This window comes from Scomber japonicus, chromosome 11, assembly GCF_027409825.1.
Source record: "Scomber japonicus isolate fScoJap1 chromosome 11, fScoJap1.pri, whole genome shotgun sequence".
Taxonomy (NCBI): Eukaryota; Metazoa; Chordata; class Actinopteri; order Scombriformes; family Scombridae; genus Scomber; species Scomber japonicus.
The window spans coordinates 27,239,102-27,264,734 of record NC_070588.1 but is presented as its reverse complement, the minus strand read 5'-3'; the positions used below and the strand labels follow the sequence as shown (position 1 = coordinate 27,264,734).

Sequence of the window (25,633 nt, the reverse complement as noted above, 5' to 3'; positions counted from 1 at the left end):
CCCCCAAAACATACTAGTATATGTATCTTCTGTTAATGCCATTAATCTCAAACTTGGATTGATCCAGTCATCCACTGTGATAGCTGGTATTTCTCAGCTCACCCCAAACGTTTGGCCTTGTTTCCCCTCCTGAGAAGTAGGTTAGTAACTGCTACTCAGCCTCTGAGTCCACTACAACCCAGCTTTCTTTTGACAGTACTGTTGCTGATTGGAGTTTTGATTAAGTCACTTTTCTATCTCTCAGGGAACTAATCTTGATTGATTGATCTTCTGATGGTGTGGTCACTTACAGTCTGCCTGACCGTGCTTTGGATACAATTTAGAAACCTTTACTATTGCAATGATTTCATGTTAAGAAAGCCACTCTTTGCTTGGAATAACACTTTCACTTCTGACACTTTCACTTAAATCTGACGCCATGTGTCCCACTATCACAAAGCTAAAACTTAGTAAACAATGATGTGCTGGAAACATGAACATAGACATATTTATAACAGGTGAACACTGGCTGCAAATTGAGTTACTTTAATGATTCTCTGATGAGTAGATCTGAATGCTTCAATGAAAGGAATACAACAAAATAAAATCTGACCTTTTGTACAAAGTAGTTAAATTGGTCGACGCCACATATTTGCCTAAATTTGATTGCAGACCTAGAAATAGTCCAGACTCTTAAATATTTCCTGTTTATTTGACATGTTAAATGTTTATGAATCCTCAAACTCCAATTTATTTCCAGGTTTGTTGTTGACATTTCTTGGATGGTGGGCCACAGAACTATCATGTGATCTCTTTCTTTCTCTCTGGCCTGTTATCACTGTGAAACGAAATCTGCAAAATGAGTAGAGCAGAAATGTCACAGCAAGCCAAAGAAACACTCGTGACATGTTTCCATTTCTTGTGTCCTGGGATTCAGGAACTTATCAGTAACCATTTCAAGCGACACATTGATTTGTTCTGTGGGAGGAAACAGAGACCACACCAGTAATAAACCCTAGAATATAAAGTGACATTTGACTTTATAGTATTATTTATTTTTATTTTTAAATGCATGGTTTCAATGTATGATTATGTTGTTTTAATCAAAATTCATTTCACATTTTTTATTTCACATTTTTCACAGAATTAACATTTTAATTACCACAACATGAGAATTGAAGTTATGTTGTAGATAAAATATGCTGCAGATCTGGGGAAAATAGGTTTATAATGGACTCCCTGGTACTTAAAATGCCCCAAAAGAATCTATAAAAAGGCACATCAGAGAATAAACCTCCACTACCACTATCAAAGCACCCTGTGCTGGTGTGCCTTATATTTAATGTATTTTACTTAAGATCAAATCATATTTCTCCACTTGTCCTTTCTGTGTTTTTTTCCATTGAAGTTTGATTTGCTTGTTGATTGACATGAAAACAAACAAAGGGGTAAAATCCCTCTGAGGAAGGTTAAATCAACAGCTGTAATTAGAGGTGTTCATGATTTTGTGCCCTGCATGTTGATCCTAGTTATCCTTCTTCAGCTTGGCTAGATTCATGAGAAGCCTATCCCTCCTCTCCTTCCTGTCCGTCAGATGCTGCTGGTCACTGGGAATCAGCTCACTCATCTCCTGTAGACAGCAGGGAATGAAAAAAAAGTATGCTCAGTAAGGCTAAAAACACCAGAAAACAATTGATACATTGTTTTGTCCCTGGCACAAAGTCAGAACAAATCGACTGCTATTGTCCTTTAAACTAGTTTACCTTAAACTATTTATTGCTCTGGCTCAGTGTGTCCTCACATGATGACCTTCTGTGGCTAACATTTTAACAGCCTGTGATAGCATGTGACTAGGTAATGCTTACTTAGAAGGAAGCTAAATGGCGCTGGGGTGAGAAGGAATGCTTGACTTTTAGTCATGCAGAACTAAAGGCACCATCGAAAAACATTGTGTTCATCGATGGAAGTAGTGTGAATGAGGCAATAGTCTGTTTTGATTATATGTGTGTGATCTAGATCAATACATAGGCTTATATTTTACATCTTTACATTGTAAGTCATTCATGTGTGGCTCAGTGTCTTGATAGGACCAACAGTTGTCTTCTGTGAAGTTTTGAATGGATGGTCTCTTTTGGTCTCCATCATACTTACATTAGTGATGCCTTTCGCTTCCTTGCCAAAGAAGTCTGGTACAGGTCCAAAGGATTTCAGGACCCTCTGTATGCCTACTCCATACCGCTTCATATAGTCCTCTAAACCTGTGGGAGAACAGCTGATCAGAGGGGGAAGGCAAGAATTTTTGATTTAACGAAACAATCCTCTTCCATGATATTAATGGGCTATCTTGTTGTGACTTATGCTTTAGCTGTGGATAGCTGTTTACATGTATCTTTGTATAACTGCTATATAACTACCTTATGGAACCTTATACTGAGCTGAAAAGATGAAAATACAGAAGCTATGAAATTACATTAATTTAATATCATGCATATTGGTTATTTTCCTGCCAAAGAACGTAATTGAAGTTTTGAAGACAAAGCAAAGTATTGCCTAAGTTACACTGAATAATGACTACTAGATACAGCACAAAATCAATTTTACATTTTCTGTAGTAAATATTTCCAGTATTAAATTATATCTAAATCAACCTCTGTTTTTTAAATGTGTTGACAGCACAGAGAACCACCGAGGAAAACTACAAGATGTGGTCATTAATAACATTTTATGGTTCTGGGTATAATAAAACGGTGACATCATTCACTCTCAAAGGAGAACTCTTCCCTGCAGCTAGTGCAACGTAAAAGACTTTATAAATAACTGAGGTCCTTCTATCTTTGCTTATTTAACTTTCAGGGTGATTTCTTTGACTTATTTTATTAGTCTCATTAACTAATCTGTAATGATTTATTATGCGATGTAGGAAACAGACATGACTAATGAATCATTTATGTGCTGCCCAAATACACTGTTAAATATTAATTAATAGCAGTTTCTGGTTTTCCTTATACTCAATGAGCCATACAATGAAGGAGAAACCTTACACCTGCTTCTGTTGAAGTGGTGCTTTACTCACTCAACTGTTTAAATGATTTTGATAATAGATTATGACATTGAACAACAGTTATATAAAAAGTCTTATAGTCCTGCACCACAATATTCTCTTCTCTTGGGCTCATTAACATTAAGTTTTATAAATGGCAGAAAATTGGTGGAATACTTTCTAAAATTCTGGTGGAAGGAAAATAAAGATAACACACAGCTAATGATATATGAAGCAACACTGTTTAGACAAATACCATCATAAAGAGGGCCAGCAGTATAGTTAGTTTGTTGACATTCCTGTGATTCCTGTGATAAGAGACATGGGAGATGTGAACTGCATGTTTGAAGTAATATGGAGCAGTCAAGTGTGGAGCAACGTTACAAAAATAAGTACAAAAGTGCTCAAACTGCTTCAAACCAGCTTTTTAATGAGAAAAGGTCAGAGGGCGTCTCTTTCTGCTCTGTCAAACCATTTCACGCTTTAAAAAGTGTGACTCTTGTAGAATTATTCAGTCACACAAACTGAAAAATGATTGACCTTTAATCCTTTCTTTTACCATAATAACTTTTATACAAAAATGTAGCTACAAAAAAAACCTTTTACTACATCATGTTTTATCCTGATGATGAACTTTATATGTTTATGTGAAACTTAGTGGGACACTATATTTATCTACATATATATAAATATATACATGACACAACAGTGTGATAAGTACCATCTACCTTCAACCCAACCCTCACACAGACTATGTGTGGGAGGAAGATACAAGTATCATTTCAAGCCATTCAAATTCTTCTCTTCTTGCTGATGTCTTTTTTAGGTTTTTCAACTATGTTTGTATTTCAAGCATCACAATCAAGGAAACTGAATCCAGTGGATTGAAATATGAATGGGTGATGGTAATTATATGTCTCAAAATGAATGTGGCAAGCTAGGAAGCTAAATATGAATATGAGTGTATAGACATAACTTGCTTAGAATACAGTTGATGAGTGGAAAAGGGATGTTTCTGTTCACATTGTGATGCTTTTTGACAGTGAAACTAGTGAAGTCCCCATTTAAATGAATTGTAACTGTTATGAATCCTGCTGTGACCCACTTTCAAAACAACAGGCAGTGGCTTTTTAGTGGAATATTCCTTTAAGGGCTCCTCCTGTACAAGCACCATGTTTGAAAAAGCCATTGAGGCAGAGCAGAAAGACAGACAGAGACAGAGAGCCTGAGTGCTCCTTTATCTGATTGGAATGATTTAAGGACAGGAAACAAAAAAAAAAGTCTTGGACATCTTTCGAGAAATGCCATCAAACTACCGTTTCCTGAACCGAAAAAAGAAAACAGCGGAAAGCTGGAGCGCTGTGACTACAGGTAGAGTTTAGAGTAGAGTTGAAGGCCGTAATGTGGGCTCTGTGAGTTTTGGATTACTGGTGTGAGGGAGTGCATTCATCGCTAGCCATCAAAAGGCCGCTTTGTTCAACCCTGTGTACACAGTCAGGGTTACGCTCTGGGTTTCACACTCCCCTTTGATATTCTCCACCTGCCTGAGGTTTCACTCTCTCTCTCTCACCGACACATCCAGGAATGCCACAGTATGTACAGTACATGTATGTAACGCTCATATAGGTCTCAGTGCTAGTGTCATTACTACTGATAGTTATTGTTATTCAGCAACTAGTATTATTTTAACTAATAATAAGGTATGTTGACTCAAGAACTGTAAATTGGACAGTTGTAATTGTGTTCAATAATCAGTGATTATACTTATAAGCTATTTTTACATTGTTGAATCTCTTAATTATGTATTTTTAGGTTAATAATCTCAATTATTTTCGAATCTTTTTATATTAAATGCATATGAAAAACTGTATAAATGTGAAAAAGTCCTCTATACCGGTGAAGAAATAAGAGTATCTGTAGATTTTGACTTTTTTTGGGTGAAAGCTACATTTGTTTTTCCATTCACTCAAATAAAAGAAAAGTTTTAGGTGTGCTTTGGGAGGCGACCTTCTGCTTATGTGAGCAAAAAGTCCAAACTGGGAACATTACCTTCAGGAGCATTTAGATGCATTGTTTCCATTGGACCAATGAAGGCGTAGCGCATTCCTAGTCCCTCTGACATCACCAGGTCGATGTCTTTGACTGAGATAATGCCATCCTGATGGAGGAAGAGAGAATATAAATAGTCACAGTGACACAGCTAATTGTACCGACATGATTTATTTTTCATCTTCATTTTTTTTAAATTTCATACAGGGGCACAAATCTGTCAATCAATCTACTGTGTCAGCTTCCTAACAGACAAACATAAACTGTTTCCAATAAACTGCAGCTCAGAATCTACTGTCAGACTATCAGGATGGAACAAACAGTATTTTCCCTGGAAGTTCAACAAAGTCACAGCTTTTTACCTCCAGGTCTTGGACCAACCACGATTCCCTTTGATCCTATTGGACTACTCCCACCATCTAAAATTACCCTAATCAGCCAATTCTGTGTCCTCAGGATTATGTGGGCTGTACAGGGAGGAGGAGAAGGACTGAGGATGGAGACAGTGGTTCAGGTATCTTTGGGTTAGAGATACCTGTTGGCCGACCACAGAGGAAATCAAAGCTCAGATACAGATACAGAGAGGAGGGTGAGCGAGAGGAGGGGGGACAGGGTCGTCTTTGTTTGGGCCCCACGTCCAACAACGGGCCTGTTATCTTAGCGAAGCGGGGTGGAGGGCGGGGTCTTTTCTCCACCATAATCACCGGGGGCAACCGACTGATTTCTCAGCCCGCTCTGCTTTCCAATGCTGGCCTCGACTCAAGGACCACTTACTCTCTCTCTGTGTGTGTGTGTGTGTGTGTGTGTGTGTGTTAGAAGGGGTGAAGGGGCGTCCCTTATTATGTAAGAGGGACCACAAAGCCACTCTCATCCTACAGGCCTTGATACTCAGGGCCAAACTTGAGGTTATATTTGGTCTTTTTTAGGGAATGATTAGTTCTTGGATGTAACAATGATGCTTACAAGCTGTGTTAGTATCCGATTGTAAAAGCCAGTGGTAGAACTAAACAGGTGATGCTGACAGCTTGGTGCCACCTTGACTATTTGCATATCATGTAGGTTGTAGCTACTAATGTTCATGGCAAAATGGACACAAACAGGAAACCTCTACTGGTATTGTATCCCATTTGGCAGATTTGATTAAGACACACAGGATATTATAATAAAATGCTTCCCCCAATTTGGACTATATTTTCCACCATTCCCTCAAAAGTGAATACAGTTTGCAAATGTTCAATAGTACAAATGTATGTGTCAAATTTGATAAAAACTGAATCATATGCCACTGATTGCTGCAGTTCCATTGAAATGAATTGCTTAATTCAAATTCTGATTCTGGTGTGACCAAATAATAAAATATTATTAATACTTTTACCAAAATACATCATCCATACTGTAATTTGGTTTCTATTCTGGTTGTTCCCAGCACATTTTAATGACGTGTGAAGCGTTTCTAGAGTTTCAAATATCTTCTATCGTCTTTCTTTCCATTGTTGTGACTCACTGTCAACTTTGATTAAATGATAACAGTATTTCAGGTGAGTGACAGACCCACAAAGCATTTTTAAGAGCAGAATTTGTAAGGTGTGTGTCTCATTAAACTGACTAGATGGAACAGCAGAGTCACATTATAGAGTTTTAAACAAGGCAAGCATTATAATAAAGAAGGGTGTGTGCTTTTTTATGTAACTGATGGGTGCAGCGTCATTGTCAGTGTTCTTAATTGAGGTGTTATTAAATTAGCTGAATGACTGTGATGATGCTGTAGCAATGACCCTACCTGCTAGAGAATAGCAGCTTTAACACTTAACAGACCCAAGAACAGGTTTTAAGGAGGAAAATCAAGGGTGGGGATTGTATCTGTAACTCTTTACCTCTCATTCAACGAGTCTATATGTCACAACAACGTGCTTCACACATCATCACACATAAAAAGTACTTTGCCAGTGAGAACTGACACTGGGCTTGACATGTCTTAGTGAGCGATTGTGCCTCTTCTCAGCAGATGAGTATAAAGTTGATGTGTTGTTCCTGAGTCTAAGCATGCTGCAGTACAAACTGTGCAGTAGCACATACTCAACATGCCATCAATTTAAATTTTCTTACGCATGATCTTTCCTCTGTCTACTCTATTATCCTCATTTACATTCTATCCTTTATATACAGCCATGGCAACACTAAAACAAATTGACAACCGTGCGGACAATCTAATGCACCTGTCTAAAATAGTCTAAGTATTTGAATAGAACATTCAGTTCCTCCAGAGCCGTCAGTGCCATTTAATGTCCACATTCTTTCTTTTTAACTATGCACTGCTGGAATGTAATATCCAAAAACTGTGAAAAATACTCATCATACTCATGTTGTTTGATTAGTTAGGCTGGTTTATCACACTCAGGGGTGAGATTTTTGCCATCAGCTTCTCTCATGTAGATAAACTATAGATGGAAAACAGGTTTGGATGTAAAAGATAAGTGGTGTCTGGTGTGGCAGCTTGGTGATGAGTGTGATAGCAGTCAGTTTATATTACACGTGTAGACTACAGCCAGGTGCCTTTGCCACCATTTCACAGAAAATTCAAATTCAAACCAGAAGGAACCAGTTTCTAAAAATTACTCTGTAGCCCAGTGACTTATGACTCAGGTAAAGTATGTTTGTGTGTGTGTGTGTGTGTGTGTGTGTGTGTGTGTGTGTGTGTATGTGTATGTGTGTGTGTCAAATGACCCATTTACATGTACACAAAAGAAAAACTAAATCTACACATCATGAATGACGAAGCAGTCATTTTTAACTGTCTGTATTTCAAGGATGCAGTATGCATGTATATATATATATATATATATATATATATATATATATATATATATATATATATATACATATTTAAATGTTTGTATATCAACAGAACCCATATCAACATACATTAAGACACAACATAATAGCAACAAAAATGAGCAGCACCAGCCCATATATCTTTGTCTTAGAAGACTTCAATCCCATTATTAATATGTATACATTTGATTCTGCTTTGAAGGAAAATCCCTGAATATCAAATATCAGATGTCTGACAGGTTAGCATATTGTTTTCAAAAATGATGCTGACAATGCTCAAAACGTGTTCGATCATTTGTAATTGGCAAACTGTGAGCTCAACAAGAACATCAGTTTTATTCTGTTTGGTTTTTTTACACTTAACTTAACATGTTCCTGGAATTACTACATCAGTTACACCTTCAATCAATGTGTGACCTAAGGAAGGAAAACCTTATGTTGAGCTGGTTGGAGGATTCAGCCCTTAAATTTTATTGTAATGTAACGATGTAAAGGTCTTAAGTATCACTTCCTCAGGTTTTCTCACAAAGTTCTAAAAAACCTGTTTGGTTATTTTTACAACAAAGAGATTTACGCCAGCTGTGACACAAGTTTATAGAGCTTTTCCATGGAAGACATTTATACTTGTCAGCACAGAAAAATGTATACAAAAGAAAAAATAAATCTACACATCATGAATGACGAAGCAGTCATTTTTAACTGTCTGTATTTCAAAGATGCAGTATGCATGTATATTACAAAAGATACAAATCAAATCAGACAGAAATATCTTTGAAACCAGTTGCTTAAACTACTTAAAGCTAACCTGAGAAAAAGTAATCAATTCTGTAAACGTCATTTATGTTTAAACTTTTCATTATCTTTGTTATTGTGATACATGAAAATGAAAAAAAAAGATTGACTTTCTCCTGTTGCAGCCTAGTTCACCTGCTCCTGGCTCAAGCAGCCATAAACAGTAACAGCTTATTTCTTCAAAAGTGGAGACAAAAGTAACAACTCTTGTTTTCAATATAGTGTTTTCTCCTGAGGTGCATTCAGACACAACCACTCAGACATGCAGTATACCTTAATAAGAGCCTGGCCTCCATGCTTTACTATGACAGCTGAAACTAACTGTTCCAGATTTACCTGATGATCAACAGTGAGCTGTCAAAGACACAGAGGAATCCTTCCTGTCTGACAAGTTAGCATATTGTTTTCAAAAATGATGCTGACAATGCTCAAAACGTGTTCGATCATTTGTAATTGGCAAACTGTGAGCTCAACAAGAACATCAGTTTCATGCTGTTTGTTTTTTTTTTTTACACTTAACTAAACATGTTCCTGGAATTACTACATCAGTTACACCTTGAATCAATGTGCAAGGAAGGAAAACCTTAGCAGGTTGGAGGATTCAGCTTGTAAATTTTATTGTAATGTAACGATGAAAAGTTCTTAAGTATCACTTCCTCAGGTTTTCTCACAAAGTTCTAAAAAACCTGTTTGGTTATTTTTTACTCAAACAAAGAAATTTACGCCAGCTGTGACAGCTGTGCATTTATAGACCTTTTCCACTGAAGACATTTATACTTGTCAGCACAGAAAAAGCACAGGTGTAATTACTGACTTCAGTTGTGACTCTGCTCCATTTACGTGTCACCATCAGTCATGTTGGAGACTGAATACTTGAACTTAATGAACCACTGTCTATGTTATTAGGAGTCAAAATCTCAGCTGTGAAATAGGTTGATTGCTGTTCTATCGTGAACAAAACAGAAAAAAAATTTCAAATTCAAAATCTATGCTGAACTGTGCAAGGTCATTGATCACATGTACCTACATTACAACAACCTAACTGATTTATACAGTATATTTGTCTAAATCAAATGTTAATAGGACCAGTCCATAGTTAGTTTTTGGGTTTTTTTACATTGCAATACAGACGCTTAGAGAGGTACGGTATGTTATGAAGCATGTTTGCTTTGATTGACAGGAAACGTAAAGTCAACGGCCCTATTTTTATTTTGCTTTCACCGTCTGACTATGTTGTTATGACTGGCAAATGCAAAGTCTACCAAAGACTTGAAATGTGGGTGGTTCTAGGACCACTATGTCAATGTTTCTAGACAGTATCTCATCTAAATGCAAAATAGATGAAATATGCTGTATTAGTGATCATTGTTTGTCAGTTAAAACTCTGGTCTCTGTCACCTACACATTACAGTATGCATAAATCTGAGGGATTTGATTTATGCTTGGATCTCGGCAACTTGGATGTGTGTTTTTTTCATTCTGCTTTACAGTAAACAGTTTCGGATGGTCAGAACGCTCTGTGATGAGCTCCTCCTCCTGGGGGAAAGTTTCACACTTTAACAGCAATGTGGCATTTTTGTCAGTTAGGACCTAAGGGTGCCCTCAGGGTTAATTCTCCTCAACTGGAGCCTCACAAGCAGTCTGAACTTCCACAGGTCTGTGTGAAGACACAGATATCACATGGTGGATGCATAGATGCTATGTTACAGCCAGTCAGAGTCAGGAGGGAGGGTGACACAGCAAACCTTGCTTCATTTCACTGAAGTACACTAAATGCTTAAATTCGTGGAAGTAGAAAGCCAGTGAAGTGTTACTCCAAGTGACTTTTTGTGTTTGACATTCACTACCCTCACAAGCACTTTCACCTGGCTCGGCCACTTGGCTCATCAGTGAGACAAGAAGCTCCTCTTGAAACAAAGAATCCGGAGTCACTCAAGGACAGGGAACAAATCTTAAAAAGTCAGAACTGTGACAAAAACAGGTCTGCTAACATGGCTAAAAATAACCATATAATAAACACTTCTCTGACAGACTCAACAATAATATGTAATAATATGTGAAAATATGTAAGTTTCACAAAGGTATTAGTTATTGTATTGGATCACACTGCTGTACTGGGAAATCTAAATTTCCGGTCACTCTGTACATCACATGTAGTTTCTAAAGCCTGGGAAATTGTCCCAGCAGCAGGCTGATTGATGACAGGGTAGAGTCATGCAATAAGTGAGCCAAAGAGCCAGCGTGACAGTGAGTCTGCATTCACACCAAATTCAGTAATGTGGGAAAAATGGCAGTCCTGAGATCATTTGAATAGGGGCACTGGGGACTGCATGGGGCTCAGCAAAAAACTGCAGTTGCCATCCAGAAAGAAGTTGAACCAGAATCAACTTTTGCCAAAACTCAACCCAATGTCATGCTGCAGTGGCCAATCATGTAATATGGCAATCAAACCAAGGACACCCAAAAGAAGAATAAATACCATGTAGCATTGTAGCATTCCACTGTCACAGCATCAAAACTTTCACAGAATGACCCAGAACCACACAATTAAACCAATCCATCCCTGTTCAAGGTAAAACTGGAAGTTAGTTAGCTCGGCCTGCAAAGTGTTTTCTTTGTCTTCATGCACCACTGAGCAACTTTCATAGGAATGAACAAGGACTTGCCCTCCATTGCTGTATTTAGTTCTCTTAATACATCCATGGTTAAAATGTATCTTTATCTATATTTTTCTTTTGATGTTTAATGGTGGTTGGTAAACAGCTTTGGGTGTTTTAGTGTCACCTTCTGGATTGGGCCATATAGTGACACCCCTATATTGCTGGATTTGGTGTGAATGCAGCCTAAGTCCATCTGGTGTTCAAAATAAAGTAAATGTTATGTAATTATGGAGTGGATTCTATCCTTTGCTGCCTGTGTTGATACGTATTACACTGAACGTACGAACGCCATGTAGACGTGTGTTATTTTTAACTAATCATGTGTTGTGACGCTACATTAAAGGATACCATGACATACTGTATTGAACACACGGCACAGGAATGCAAAAATTGCCCAGAGGATAATATCAGAAAAGCCAGTCCACTAGATCAACTTGTTCTGACAGTCTTTACAGATTACTTTGGTTAACAATGCACAAATGATCAGCTAATTAGCATTCTTGAAAAGTTTCTGTGCGCTTTTCAATCGCTAACTACTTCTGCATACTGTTAGCTACTGAAACCATTCAAATATTAACATGTTGAGTTCTTTAAGGACATTTATGCTATTACTTTCCGCCTTTCTAGCATATTACCATTATTTTATATAATTTTAAAACATTTAAATAAATCTAATAAAAATGTATAATAGAAAGTCTTTGGGAGGACTGTTTGAATCTTGTATTTTAAAAACTAAAAATGCTTCAGTATTCATACTTCACAGACAGATGTCCCACTTCACAATCAAAACATGGTACCAATAGCGCCACCATGTGATCAATTAAGACATGTTTTATGTTTTGGCTAACAACTTCTGAGCCTTGAGGTCAAGAAAAAGTCTATTTGCACATTGTATTCTCTGAACGATATCAATTTGACTGATACAGGCCATACCCATTCGTGCCAGGAACATCCTTCCACCATTTTGGAAAAAAAGTTGTTTTTAAAAGTTGTGTCAGTTACGGTTTATCTGTAATTGGTAACCAACATTTTGAAGGCATGGCTTAATACCCTTAATGGACCATAACTCTACATGGCTAAATTCAATAGCAATTAACTTTAAGAATGTTGTACATATAGCCACACTGCACAAGTGTCAATCAATCAATCAATCCCAGGAGTTATATTTGATCAGGATTTGTCCTTTAATTCCCACATAAAACAAATGTCAAGGACTGCCTTCTTTCATCTGCGTAATATTGCAAAAATTAGACATATCCTGTCTCAAAATGATGCTGAAAAACTAGTCCATGCATTTGTTACTTCTAGGCTGGACTACTGTAATTCATTATTATCAGGCTGTCCTAATAAGTCTCTAAAGACTCTCCAGCTGGTCCAGAATGCAGCTGCTCGTGTTCTGACAAAAACTAGAAAGAGAGATCATATTACTCCCATCTTGGCTTCACTGCATTGGCTACCCGTAAAATTCAGAATAGAATTCAAAATCCTCCTCCTCACCTTCAAAGCTCTTAATGGTCAGGCTCCATCATATCTTAAAGAACTGATAGTACCTTATGTACCTACTAGAACACTGCGCTCCCAGCATGCAGGTCTACTTGTGGTTCCTAGTATCTCCAAAAGTAGAACAGGAGGCAGAGCCTTCAGCTATCAGGCTCTTCTCCTGTGGAACCATCTTCCAGATTTGGTCAGGGGGGCAGACACCCTCCTTACATTTAAGAGTAGGCTTAAAACTTTCCTTTTTGATAAAGCTTATAGTTAGGGCTCTTTGAGCTCTTAGCTTATGCTGCTATAGGCTTAGATTGCCGGGGGACCCCCATGATGCACTGAGCTCCTCTCTCCTTCTCCCTCTCTCTCTCTCTCTCTCTCTCTCTCTCTCTGTCCATCTGTCTATATCCATTAACATTCATGTTCTATTAATGCATTCAATAACCTAAACTTCTTCCCCGGAGTTGTCTGTGCTTTCTCGTCTCACAGATAATCTGGGCCTGTAGATGTCCGGATGACGGATTCCAGTCCCGGACCTTCTAGCTCCATTGTTGATTTTCATTGTGCTTCTCTCCTCTATCCTTCCTCTCTCTCCTCTCTACCCCAACCGGCCGAGGCAGATGGCCGCCCACTTCTGAGTCTGGCTCTGCCTGAGGTTTCTTCCTGTTAAAAGGGAGTTTTTTCTCTCCACTGTTGCTCATGTGGGAATGTTGGGTCTTTTTAAAGTTAAAACCTGAAGAGTTCGGTTTAGAACCTGCTCTATGTGGAAAGTGCCTTGAGATAACTTTGTTGTGATTTGGCGCTATACAAATAAAGATTGATTGATTGATTGATTGATTGATTGATTGATTGTCAGCATTCACATATTTTCTGCAGGAAATGCATTTTCTAGATTGGTTCAAAAAAATCAATGAGAAGTCTTGGTAAGGAGGAGAGATATGATTTTTTTTTATGCGCCTTCAAAAGTATGATTTAATACTACCATAAATACTGTAAAGGTAGTGTGAAGGCAGAGTAAGTGCTGTGTGTGGCTGGTATTCACAATAAAAGTTTAAAAGAAGGAAATCTTTGCTGGAAATCTCTGTACATACGTCATCATTAGTGACTCAATCTTGCAGAGTATTGTGCTTTTTATTTGAATAATTAGAAACATGAGGGACAGTCTGATGAGAAACAGACAATGAAGTGCACAGTCAGAAGAAAGAGCTCGGGCATGACCATCTTCATGAAGTCATGTGAATCTTTCTATGTAGTGTGTATACACATGTGATGGACCAACTCTACCCTTAGAGTATAGAAACAGAACTTTTCCGTCATGCATTTATCCTGTATTAGTACTGTTGAAAATTCTTTCTAGAGTGTAAAAATCCTTTGAGTGTAAAGTCACGAGTGACTTGTGATTGATTTCTGGTGTATCTAGGCTTCTGGTTTATCTAACCATGCAAGTTAATAAACTATTCAACTATTTAACAGCTCAAAAACAAAATGTAATTATTTGAAGAGTGTCTTTTTACCTTTTGAAAGTGTCCATCTGTGTTTCTTTCTTTGTTGAAGTGCTAAATAACACTTACAAGGTCCTCTGCCAGTGTATCAACCTAAAGTTCACAACAAGGCTACAAGTAGCACGAGTGAACAAATAGTCAACGATTCTATTCATTCATATACGCCCATAGCCAATTTTTATATATATAATTTGTATGAAATGGGTCTAATCACACAATATAAACACAAAGTTAAAATAATTGAAATCCAGTATCTGGTAGAGGGAGCTGGCTCAGTTTTGATTAATTCATTATTAATCTTTGGACATAATTAGTTCTCATCAACCTGAAGCCCCAGGCTGGTGTGGCTTGCCTTTTCATAAGCATCCATTTTTGTGAAGACAAGTCATTCACAGATCAGTTTTTTTTTATAGCTTACGGACAGCAGTTCAAAACAAACACTGTCTGATACAGATCTGCTGATACAAATCGATCAGTTCACTGAAACAACCTCCTGTGTTGAAATAACGGACATCATCAAGTATTGAGTACCACACTCAATTTGTTGTTTTAGTTTCACAAGTTTTAGTTTTGTTCTTTTAAAGTGTTTAGGAGTTTTTATGCAGTTATTTTACTTTGTGTGTGTATGTGCCTGTTGTGTGTGTGTGTGTGTGTGTGTGTGTGTGTGTGTGTATGTGTGAGTGTGTGTGTGTGTGTATGTGTGAGTGAGTGAGTGAGTGAGTGAGAGAGAGAGAGAGAGAGAGAGAGAGGGAGAGGACTAACAGTCATTGTCTGTCTGATACACTGACACACTGTAATTTAGGAGTACGGTAATGTCAGGGACAAGGACACAATATGCTGATTGAGCTGTGAAAGGACCGCTCTTTGTTGCACATCTCCGACAGAGAAAAGACACAGAATAAAGAGGTAGAGAGCAAAAAAGAGACCGATCTAAGCCCCTCTTTGGGGTTATTATGTCCTGTGTGTGTGTGGTGTGTGCGGTGTGTGAGCCCTGGAATGAGAGATGGGATTTGCTCTAATACACAGTAGTAATTCATCCTCACAGAGCACACCTTTAATTATGCTGTAATCCAGTCAACAGCCAATACAAAAGAGTTGGTGTTTAGTAGAAATAACCAACAGAACGTTGACTGATTGCAGACATTTCAATTATTGGTCACTATTTAGGTTATAAGTACAGTATATGTACTGTATATCTTATACAGGTAGGCAGCATTTTACTCTTTTTTCATACAGTGTAACCACGTTTCATGATGCACAACATATTTGTTATATTTTATAGTCTTATCAATGAATTTACTTTGTCCCTTGATCATTGATCAAACAAATACTGCAAGTTAACTTAATCAACCCTTAATATTGTTGGTGATACTATGCCTACATGCTGCATATTCCGTTATTAATGTGCAACCAAACTTTCAGTTTTTGCCTTGTGTCCTGCCAGTGGAAGAGTCCAGCCCTGGTTAGTTACTTATGGAGGGGACAGCACAAAATAAAGATAGAATGTGACAACACAAAACAGAAAATAAAGATATTGATAACAGACAGAGAGAGAGCGAGGGAAGGAAAAAAGGGGAGATTTACAACAAAAGGTAAAAATCTTCTCTAGGAATATCTATTGTGACTTTATTAAGTAAAGACGGTAATCTGAGGAAACTTGGACTCAAGTCTTGATGTGAGTTCAGTTTAGGTCATGCTGCACACGTCTCAAGTTAATATTCCATCAATTCTCCTCATGTTCATCATCATCCCCATAATTGTAATATTTCTTCCATGAGTGATCATGTAATGGTATCCACAGGAAACAGTGGAAAAAAGGCTTCCCCAGGCCTTCAGTGATAATCCTCAGAAAAAAAGAGGAGAGCCATCCAATAGAGAAAAGTGAAAGTATTCTTTAATATGCAGAAATACAAGCAATCAGTGGCAGGAGGAGCACAGAAAAGTCTTGGATTGGAAGCTGCTGTAGATTGTAATGTGTATCGGGCTTGGCGTTCTTCCTCAATATGATCATCTAATGGTGCCTGTCATCGGAGCTCAAGCTTATTTACTCTCATTGTATTTGCTTTTGGAAGAAGACCATAGCGATTATAACAGAGGTGAGCTGACAAGGAGCTTCCTCTTTTCTGCCCCTATTACAAAACTATCAGCAGCTCCACTCAGCCAAACAAAGCATCACTGAGACTGAGGAGCGCTTGTCTAGAAATAAAAACAAAGCACACAAAACTACACACACACACACACACACACACACACACACACTTTTGTGCTTTATGAGGATCTCTAGCAACTACAGTCATACCGAGGACCTTACTACATTGTAATGACACACTAAAATGTTTTAGTTATAGTTATAGTTATGAAATGTAGCAGTTCTCAAACATGTGACAACAACAACCCGATGCCAAATGATGATGCTCTGTTCATATTCACTTATATCCAAGTGGTTAGTGTTCCACTGGAGATACAGCACACCTTTCTTATAATATGCTATTTAGTACAAATAATAGCTTCCCTCTATTCCTGCTCTCAGTAACACATCTCAACCCCAAACCCCATCTCTATTTATTTTTATGCAATTACTCTTTAACCGTTTTCTAATGTGCATGTAAAATGAATATAAACCCTGATGGATGTGTTAAAGTTATATCAAATTAGGGTAACTACAATGCTTAGGTCATTCCTCTCATTTACAAATTGAGAAAAGGTAATTCATTCTTTTATATTATACAGACTTGACCACTGCAACACACTTTACACTTTAGGTCTAAGTAGGCGACACATCCAAAGACTACAATTTACGTATACAAAACGTTACTTCAGGCTTTTAACATGTTGTAAGAGAAGCAACCACATCACACCAATCCTTGCTTCCGTTCATTGGTTGCCTGTAAATTTTAGAATTTATTTTATGATTTTACTTCTCATATTTAAAGCCGTGCATGGTCCTGTCCAACCTGTATCTGTGATCTACTCACCCTATATGCGGCTGATATTGCTGATTCTCTAGCTGGTAGTAGCCCTGTTAACACTTCCTAAATCTCTGGCCTGAGGGTCTCATACAGGTAAACTCAATATCTTCAGTTAAATCTCTCCTTAAAACTCATTATTATTTTATGGCTTTTTAAACTAATTGTAATTTGTGTATTTTGTGTATCTATTCAGGATTATTTTATCTTGATTTTTAAGTTTTGGATTTTAATTACTTTTACATATTTTTATTGTAGAGTACTTTGTAACTTTGATTTAAAATATGCTATATAAATAAAATTATTATAATCAGAATTATTATTATTATATGAATTTGAAAAGAATCTAACAAAAGGCAATGCGAACCCACCAAGGCCCCCAGAAACCATGCAGGCACTGACCTGTACCAGCCTCCACGACTCCGCGATGATAGCTGCCTGCACTCTGTTGAGGGCGAAGCCATCGATCTCTTTCTTCAGACAGACAGGCACCTGACCAACCTAGACCCAGAGAAATCAGTCATATCAAGCACAGTGATAGTGCTTAAAAGGCAATTCTTATGATTCTGCATTCAAGAAAATTATACAGTTATACCAGGGACTAGAAACACACTGTCATGCCAGATTTGGGTTGGTTGCTAATTTAGAGGCTGTGGTGTCTGACAAAGACCTTTTAGGTTCTGACTTGACTCATAGTTAAAAATTGTGGAGTCATTACCTTTGTCATCAGAGTGCGGGTGCTGTCCATAACAGGACCTGCTGTCTCTGGGTGAGGTACCAGCTCGACAAGTTTGACATAGTAGGGAGGGTTTACCTGGGCAGCACAGGACAGTCATACATTACTGATAGAGAATAAATCACTTTAACTCAGATACGTGATGCGTTTACTCATTTGTAAAAAGTTTAACAGTAGAAATATACTTGATGATTAAAGTACAAACCACACAACACTACACTAACCAACACCAACACCTTTACACAATAAAAAACAACAACAATAGAATTCTACAAACAAACTATATAACGTATTGTAAGCATATTATATACTACAATTATAAACTACAAATATATCACTGTCCATGTCAATAACATAACTCTTTCTCTTTATAAACATGCAAAACTGATAATAACAACACACAAAGGTTCAAATGTGTCGTACAGTCAACAGGAATGGTTGCTGTAGTAAAAGGGTTGATCAGTAAGCAGATAAAGATCTAAGGCTGTTATGTTTATAGCTTTTCATTGATGCTTCAGTGATGGGATTTGTAGTCACAAAATTAATCGAATCAGCCATGAAATAGATAGTGAACTATAGTACATGGTGCACATTTTCAGTTAAATATGATACATAAATTACAATACATAAATTCCAAATGACTGCCAGAAAATATACTACAGCACATGACAGCTCACTATAGCAGATCCTATAAGAATAAATAAATGATGGTCAACTTCTATATACGTGATCAGGGAATAAATAATAGCCTCAACAGCTTATTAGTATGAAATCTTTATGCCACAGTTGTACCAGCAGTGTAGCAGCACTAACCGGATGGGAGACGATGCAGCGACTCCTGTTCTGGACTTTAGAGAAGACGTCGCTTGGCACCAGACAGGAGGTGGAGCTGCTCAGTATGACGTCTTTCCCCACTAGACGCTCTATGTCTTGGAAGACGCTCTGCTTCACCTCAAGCTTCTCAAATACACACTCCTGCACACAACACACATACATACACAAAATGGGTCATTTTATCATCTGTAACACAGTAATTAAATATTATTCTCTGGAACACTATGTTCACACTCCTGCTTTTCTTTGGATACAAACATAACAGGCTAAAATGCTATATGGAATAACACTTTCTTTCAATTTTAGAATAACAATTGTTTATCTGACCACATTTTCGAGTGAATGCAGGGTAGCAGCACTAAACCACCCCCAGTGTACAGTTCAACTTCACTTCAAAATCAGTAGATCAGCCTCACAGCAATTATTTAAACTTTCATCACAACAATATGCTGTTTAAATGACTTTTTAAAGTACTCTGGCAAATATGTTGAGTGACAAACAATTTTCATGCTTCTGAGAATCTTCTCTTTGAAATATGTGGAGAGTAAAACTGTTCCTACATTTTAAAAACAGTTTGGGTTTCTAACTGTCCTCTAAATATGCTTAACATATCTGAGTTATTTGAGCTTGATAATTACTCCAGGAGTGGCTGCCATGCATACTTCAAAATGTAATGATCCACTCACTCAAAAGTGAGTTTGTAAGACGGTTTCTCTTCTTACACAAAAAACTAAAACCCTATGTGAAGCTCTAGACTTTTTAAATAATTTATATCCTCTAATAAATACTTGAATATATTTTACTTTATATTCTGTAATGATCTATCTAATAGTTTACATAGTATTATTCACTACTTTATATATGAATTTGGATTTGTAGCAGATCTCATTTCCTCTATGAAGGAAGCAGTTGATCTGTGATTTAAATACAGGGTTGTGTAAGACAGAAGGCTGTATAGATATATATTGACAGAAGTGAGGAATGTGAGGAATGATATCGTGTGTGCAGTCTATTATCTAATGATATGTTTTGTACTGTACCCAAGTATTAGACTCTGCAACAAGTCATTATGGATAAATGTCACTCGCTTGTAGACTCACTCATTATTGATGTGTTATGTAGCCCATATGAATGAGACAAACATACAATTAAACAACTGTAGTACTTGAGACTAGAAATCCCTGATCAATAACAGGTAGAAACTTGCTTCAGATGGTGTCATGTTATCAGGAAATGTGAGACTGACTATCTGCAGGGAACCTACATATTTCTAACTGCTATTTCCGTGTCTAATAAGTCCCTCATTGTTCCCTGTTAGTGGGAGCTCAGTACTGGGTATTGATTTATTTTACACCTGCCTTCAATGGTCTATTTTTAGTAGTCAGGTCGACCTGAAAGACATTTTCTTGGCATAAAAACTTTACTTTTACTTTATTTTAAGTGGTTGTATCATAAATGATTGAGTTAAGCAAGCGTGTAATTGTTTTTTTAGTGTGACAGAGCTGAGATGAGTCACTTGGTCTTAAAATGTCATGTAACGATTTCAACAGCAGGGCAGCACGTGTCTCCTAAACCTTCTGTTAAAGGAAGGCTCCACTTTTGTATTTCATTTCAACAGCTCATAAATGGCTCCTTAAACATGACAGTATTTCCAGAAGGCTCTGATATATTTGGGTTAGTTAGAAAACAGTTGGGTTTTGATTTTATAGTGATAGGCCTAAAGGTAAATCTTTGATGAACAGAGGTGTTTTAGAAAGCAAGGTCACATTGCATAAATCAATCTGAGAAGAGTGCATTTTACTGCTGTGATTTTTTAATTTTTAATTTATCTGATATGAAAAAAAGAAAATAATAATATATTTGTATATTATAATATAATAATAGTTGGAGAATGGAAATAGAAAACCATTTCTGAGCCCATCTGTCTAACTCTCCAAAAGTCTGAACTGAACTGTGGGATGTATGTAGATTTATTAAAAAAACAAATGAACCAATGATGTTGTGTCTCTTTGGAGAAAAGCTATATCATTTTGAAAATGCCAGAACACACATGTACATACTGTAATGATGACAAACCCAAAAATGAACCAACAATATTGTGCTTCCCGTGGGCCACACACTATATACATTTGAAGACACCACAGTAAACTAGTGAGAGGCATCACGTCCCCAAGTTTCATCCAAGTCTGACCACATCTGGAAAACATGTGTCTAATTAAATGTGTGAAGTGTGATAATCAAGTAAAAACAAACAAATCAGCAGAGACTAATCAATGTGTAGTTCTTAAATTTTAGAAAGGGGGACAAACAGTCAACAGTATGTGCTGATGCTGGTGGTATTCCAGTGTGTCACCTGGACAAAGAAGGCTCCCTCCAGTGCCTGAGCCAGGTCATCGTAGCTGCTGAGCAGGGCGAGCTGCTGCGTGGCGGTCAGCTCTCCTCTCAGCATGTGGGCTTCCTCCAGTTCTCCCAGCTGCTTCCTGAACCGACACACAGTTAACATGCAGTTAACACACACCCTCACACACTTTTCAAGGACTTTAAATAGAGTGCCATGTATTACAAGAAGAAAATTATTACTGATATACTCTAATGCGGCAGATGTGAGTTCAACATAATTCAAATTACGTTCACATGATCAAGTAAGAAAAGTTGGTTTGTGAGTAGATGTGTTGGTTTAGTTTACCAGCCATGATAAAAAACTTTATTTATTATAATTATAAGGCTGTCACTCAGTGGTTATTATCAGGTTGTTATCAGATGAGTCAGCAAAAATAGGGCGTATGATTAGGTACAGTCTTCACAGCTTTCAAGTCAAAACAAAATGAGATGGAAAGTCTAGTGCAATGACACCCTCTACTGTCCACATGCTGATTTGAATCTACAACAAGCTGACCAGTTACAGTAGAAGCAGGTGGACGACATACAGAATATATAAATCAATAAAAATAAAGTATCATAAATATATATGCATTTGTTTCATCAACTCAAGCGCTATAAAAGTTCTTTAAAAGTCCTCTTTTTGACAGTAACACTAGTACTTTTACAAAAAAGTCCATGTCATTCCACAGTAATGTTTAACCAGTGATGACTAGGCTATGAAGCCTGATCATGTGCTTGTCCGTGTGTTCCTTTAATAAAGAAGCCACTGATCATGCAATGTCCATGTGTCTAATGTGCAAGTACTGGATGGACGGTTATATTTTGGACAGGGTCTTCGTGAGTCATGAATGCTACCTGCATGTCTTGTTAATGTTCCCTTTATGTTTTGCAGCCACAATAACCTGATCTGTGAATAGTGAGGATATTATGGAAGCTTAAATCTTTGGAAGGCAGGTTATGAACAACCACATACAGTATAAGACCTACTGGGGTGAACACAAACCCCTGTTTACCTGAAAGCTGTAAGAGTGTAAATTCTCTGGTGTTGGTGTTGTGAAAGCTTGGCTATATCTGGTGAGGATGACACAGAATTGTTTATAATACAGTAAATAGAAGTACTAATAATAATAATAATAATAATAATGCATTTTATTTAAAGGCGCCTTTCAAAGCACTCAAGGTCACCTTACAAGGCACACATAACACAAAAACAGTACATCAAACAATACAAATCAGGTGACATTTAGTGCAGAGATAAAGAATAAAGAAAGAAAATAAATAAATAGATAAATAAAAATAAAAATAAATATGAACGTGACTTCAAAGTGCATTAATATAATAATAAACAAGAATGAAGATTGCATAGTTAATGGGAGATAGAGTAGGCCACTCTGAATAGGTGTGTTTTCAGGCGGGATTTAAAGGTAGACACAGAGTCTGAAGTGCGAATGTCAGGTGGGAGAGAGTTCCATAGGCGGGGGGCAGATCGGCTGAAAGCTCTTGACCCCATGGTGGTTAAGTTGGCAGATGGAGCGAAGAGCTGGTTGGCAGAGGAGGATCGGAGAGTTCGAGAAGGTGTGTAGATGTGGATAAGTTCAGAGAAATATGATGGTGCCAGGTTGTGAAGGATCTTGAATGTGAGGAGTAGAATCTTAAAGTCAATGCGGGATTTGATAGGGAGCCAGTGAAGTTGCTGCAGAGCAGGAGTGATGTGTTCAATAGAGGGAGTTCTGGTTATGATACGAGCGGCTGCGTTCTGTACAAGTTGGAGTTTGTGGAGAGATTTCCGCGGAAGACCAAAGAGGAGAGAGTTACAGTAGTCCAGACGAGATGTGATCAGGGTGTTTACCAGGATAGCGGTGCAGGTTGGTGAAAGTGAGGGACGGAGACGGTTGATGTTACGTAGATGGAAGTATGCAGACCGAGTAACGCTATTGATGTGGACTTCAAACAATAGTGTGCTGTCCAGGATGACACCCAGGCTCTTTACTTGAGGGGATGGAGGAACAGTGGTATTGTCGATGGACATGGAGAAAGTGTTGAGTGTTGCTAGGGTTGATCTGGTACCAATGAGGAGGACCTCAGTTTTTTCGCCGTTAAGTTTAAGAAATTGAGTGAGAGCCATGATTTAATTTCCAGTAAGCAGTCGGATAGAGCTGTGGGTGCCAGAGTGGAAGTAGGCTTAGTGGAAAGATAGAGTTGGGTATCATCGGTGTAACAGTGGAATTGTATGTCAAATTTCCTGAGAATGTGACCAAGAGGCAGAAGATAAATAATGAACAGGAGGGGGCCAAGGACAGAGCCCTGGGGAACACCACTAGAGACTGGAGAGGAGCCGGATCTCAGGTTTTTGATTTGAACAAACTGAGTGCGGTCAGAGAGATATGATGTGAACCAAGCCAGTGGGATGTCAGTGGCTGATCATCATATGAAAAAGATCAATCAAAAGCTCTTATAACACTAACCCTCAATGTGACCTACTATTCAGATAGTTTTGGTGTGATTAGCTGAGGTTTGGTTTGGTTTTTGATATTGACTTTACTGTAGCACAGTATTGGTTTGTGCTGCTCGAAGCACCAAAAAGGGCCAGCTTTAAATGCTGTGTGTTTACAAACACCAGCTGATAAATCCTGCATAATACACCTACATCACATGTATTATGTCAGGATTTTTTTCAGGATCACCATAACATTTCCCCAAATTTCCCAGGGTGTCTCTCACCCTGTAATTAGACTGACGAGTGGTGTAATCTAAATGCACAGAAAAAATTATATGATTTTAACTATGAAAAATGGATGGAGTATTGTATTAATTCAGTCTACATGATGATTTAATGCTGGACAAAGTGTTGTGCAGTGAGACTGACTTGATTTCTGTGATGGCATTGGCAGCTTGTCCTGATTGGTTGTCATAGATTTTCACACTGTAGCCTCCACTGATAAACACCATGGCCCAGGAGCGGCCAATCAGCCCACTGAAAAATAGAAGACATTCACGATACTTCACATCACAATACTGTGTAATAGATATTTTGAAAACTGAAATCCCATTAAACAATACAACAACTTGAACATTCAAAGTGATAGTTGCTCCAGTCTTTTCATTCTTTATTTTGTCTCCACATTGGTGGCTCCCAATGCTCAGTTCTTATTGCTGTGGTGTTTCTGCACTCTCTTCAATACATTGCTTCCAGTTTGTTTTATATAAAGATTTTCATGAACTAGAAATTCACTTTGTCTTTCCTCCAGAGAAGAAATCAGAGGTCTGCTATACTGCAAACCTTTTCTGTCAGTGACACCTGAACTATGGCATTTTGGCTCTGTTGGTCATTCTCCCTGCTCTCTGCTCCATACTGCTGATGCCAGTTCCTTTTCCTGGCTTCCTGTCATGTTTTTACACATGACCCTATTACATGTATTCCTGCTGCTCTTTTAAAGAGTAATTTTTCCAAAATCCTGAAGGGTTTAATGAGTTGTGATCTTCTGACCACCACTGTAAGGAGGATTTTGCATCTGCACGTAAGTAACCCTCAAATCTTATGAGTGATCAACTGGACCTGGTATTTACTTTTTAGGTTGAAGAGAGGTCACTTTACAGGACGTCAAAGTTTAGCTGAGTGCGATGAAATAATGAACACAGGGTGCAAATAACAGTAAGCTACTGTTACCCAAAGTAGGCTTTTATGGTTGAGCCTCAATACAAACGCTATTTCATAAAGTTGGTTGATCCTCGTTTATAACCGAGACTTTGAAAACTGTAGAAGTTTAACTAAAAATCACTAAACAACAGTAATTCATGAGTTAACTCTTATGTCAGTTTTATGAATGACAAACTAACAGTGCATACATGGTTCCACCACTTTCATACAGCCTGAAGCAAACTTTAACATCTGAAAAATGGCATTTTTTTACTCACCTGCCGACTACAGTGATTGTTTTCATGTTAGAGGCGCTCATTTTAGGTGTTGGGAGTCTGCCAGCCCTGACTGCTTATATCCACACTGTTGTACCGCCCCGCTGCAGTCACGCTGCTATCCTACGGTACCCTGCAAGGACCAAAGCACCTAAAGACTGCTAGAAAATGCATTTAACTCACCAACAAAAACAAAATACAAACCATATATATGCCATTCATTAGTTGGCTATGTTTTCTTAGTTCTAATGATACTGTTTAAAGACTAAATTTAGGTGAAACTGTGCTAAAAATCGAAAACCTAAGACCGTAAGGTACTAAGGATATATCTGTATCCTAGCAACAGAAGGAATCAGTTTCGACCAATTATATCGACGCTGAATTATAATTGACGTTTAAGTAACCAATCACGAGATTGAACACTGAATTGTCCCGCCCTCACCGCTAGGAATTGTGGGATTGGA

The 25,633-nt window shown here is 37.8% G+C and overlaps 1 protein-coding gene across 2 annotated transcripts; it reads right to left on the bottom strand.

The window, feature by feature from the left end:
* Positions 1-1,005: 1,005 nt before the first annotated feature.
* cryl1 (crystallin, lambda 1) lies at positions 1,006-25,284 on the bottom strand. 2 transcript variants are annotated; one of them, XR_008321940.1, is made up of 10 exons: positions 25,173-25,284; positions 24,124-24,231; positions 21,229-21,355; positions 18,855-19,016; positions 18,024-18,119; positions 17,708-17,806; positions 5,069-5,177; positions 2,131-2,237; positions 1,410-1,609; positions 1,006-1,362 (listed from the first exon to the last, which is right to left on the bottom strand). XR_008321940.1 is itself a non-coding variant. In XM_053328490.1 (9 exons), exons 1-9 carry the CDS (start codon positions 25,211-25,213, stop codon positions 1,505-1,507), a joined length of 954 nt encoding a protein of 317 aa, XP_053184465.1. In that variant the 5' UTR covers positions 25,214-25,284; the 3' UTR covers positions 1,007-1,504. The 2 variants fall into 2 exon arrangements, 1 of the variants encoding a protein (XP_053184465.1); XM_053328490.1 differs by having other exon boundaries at positions 1,007-1,609.
* Between the last annotated feature and the right edge of the window lie 349 nt (positions 25,285-25,633).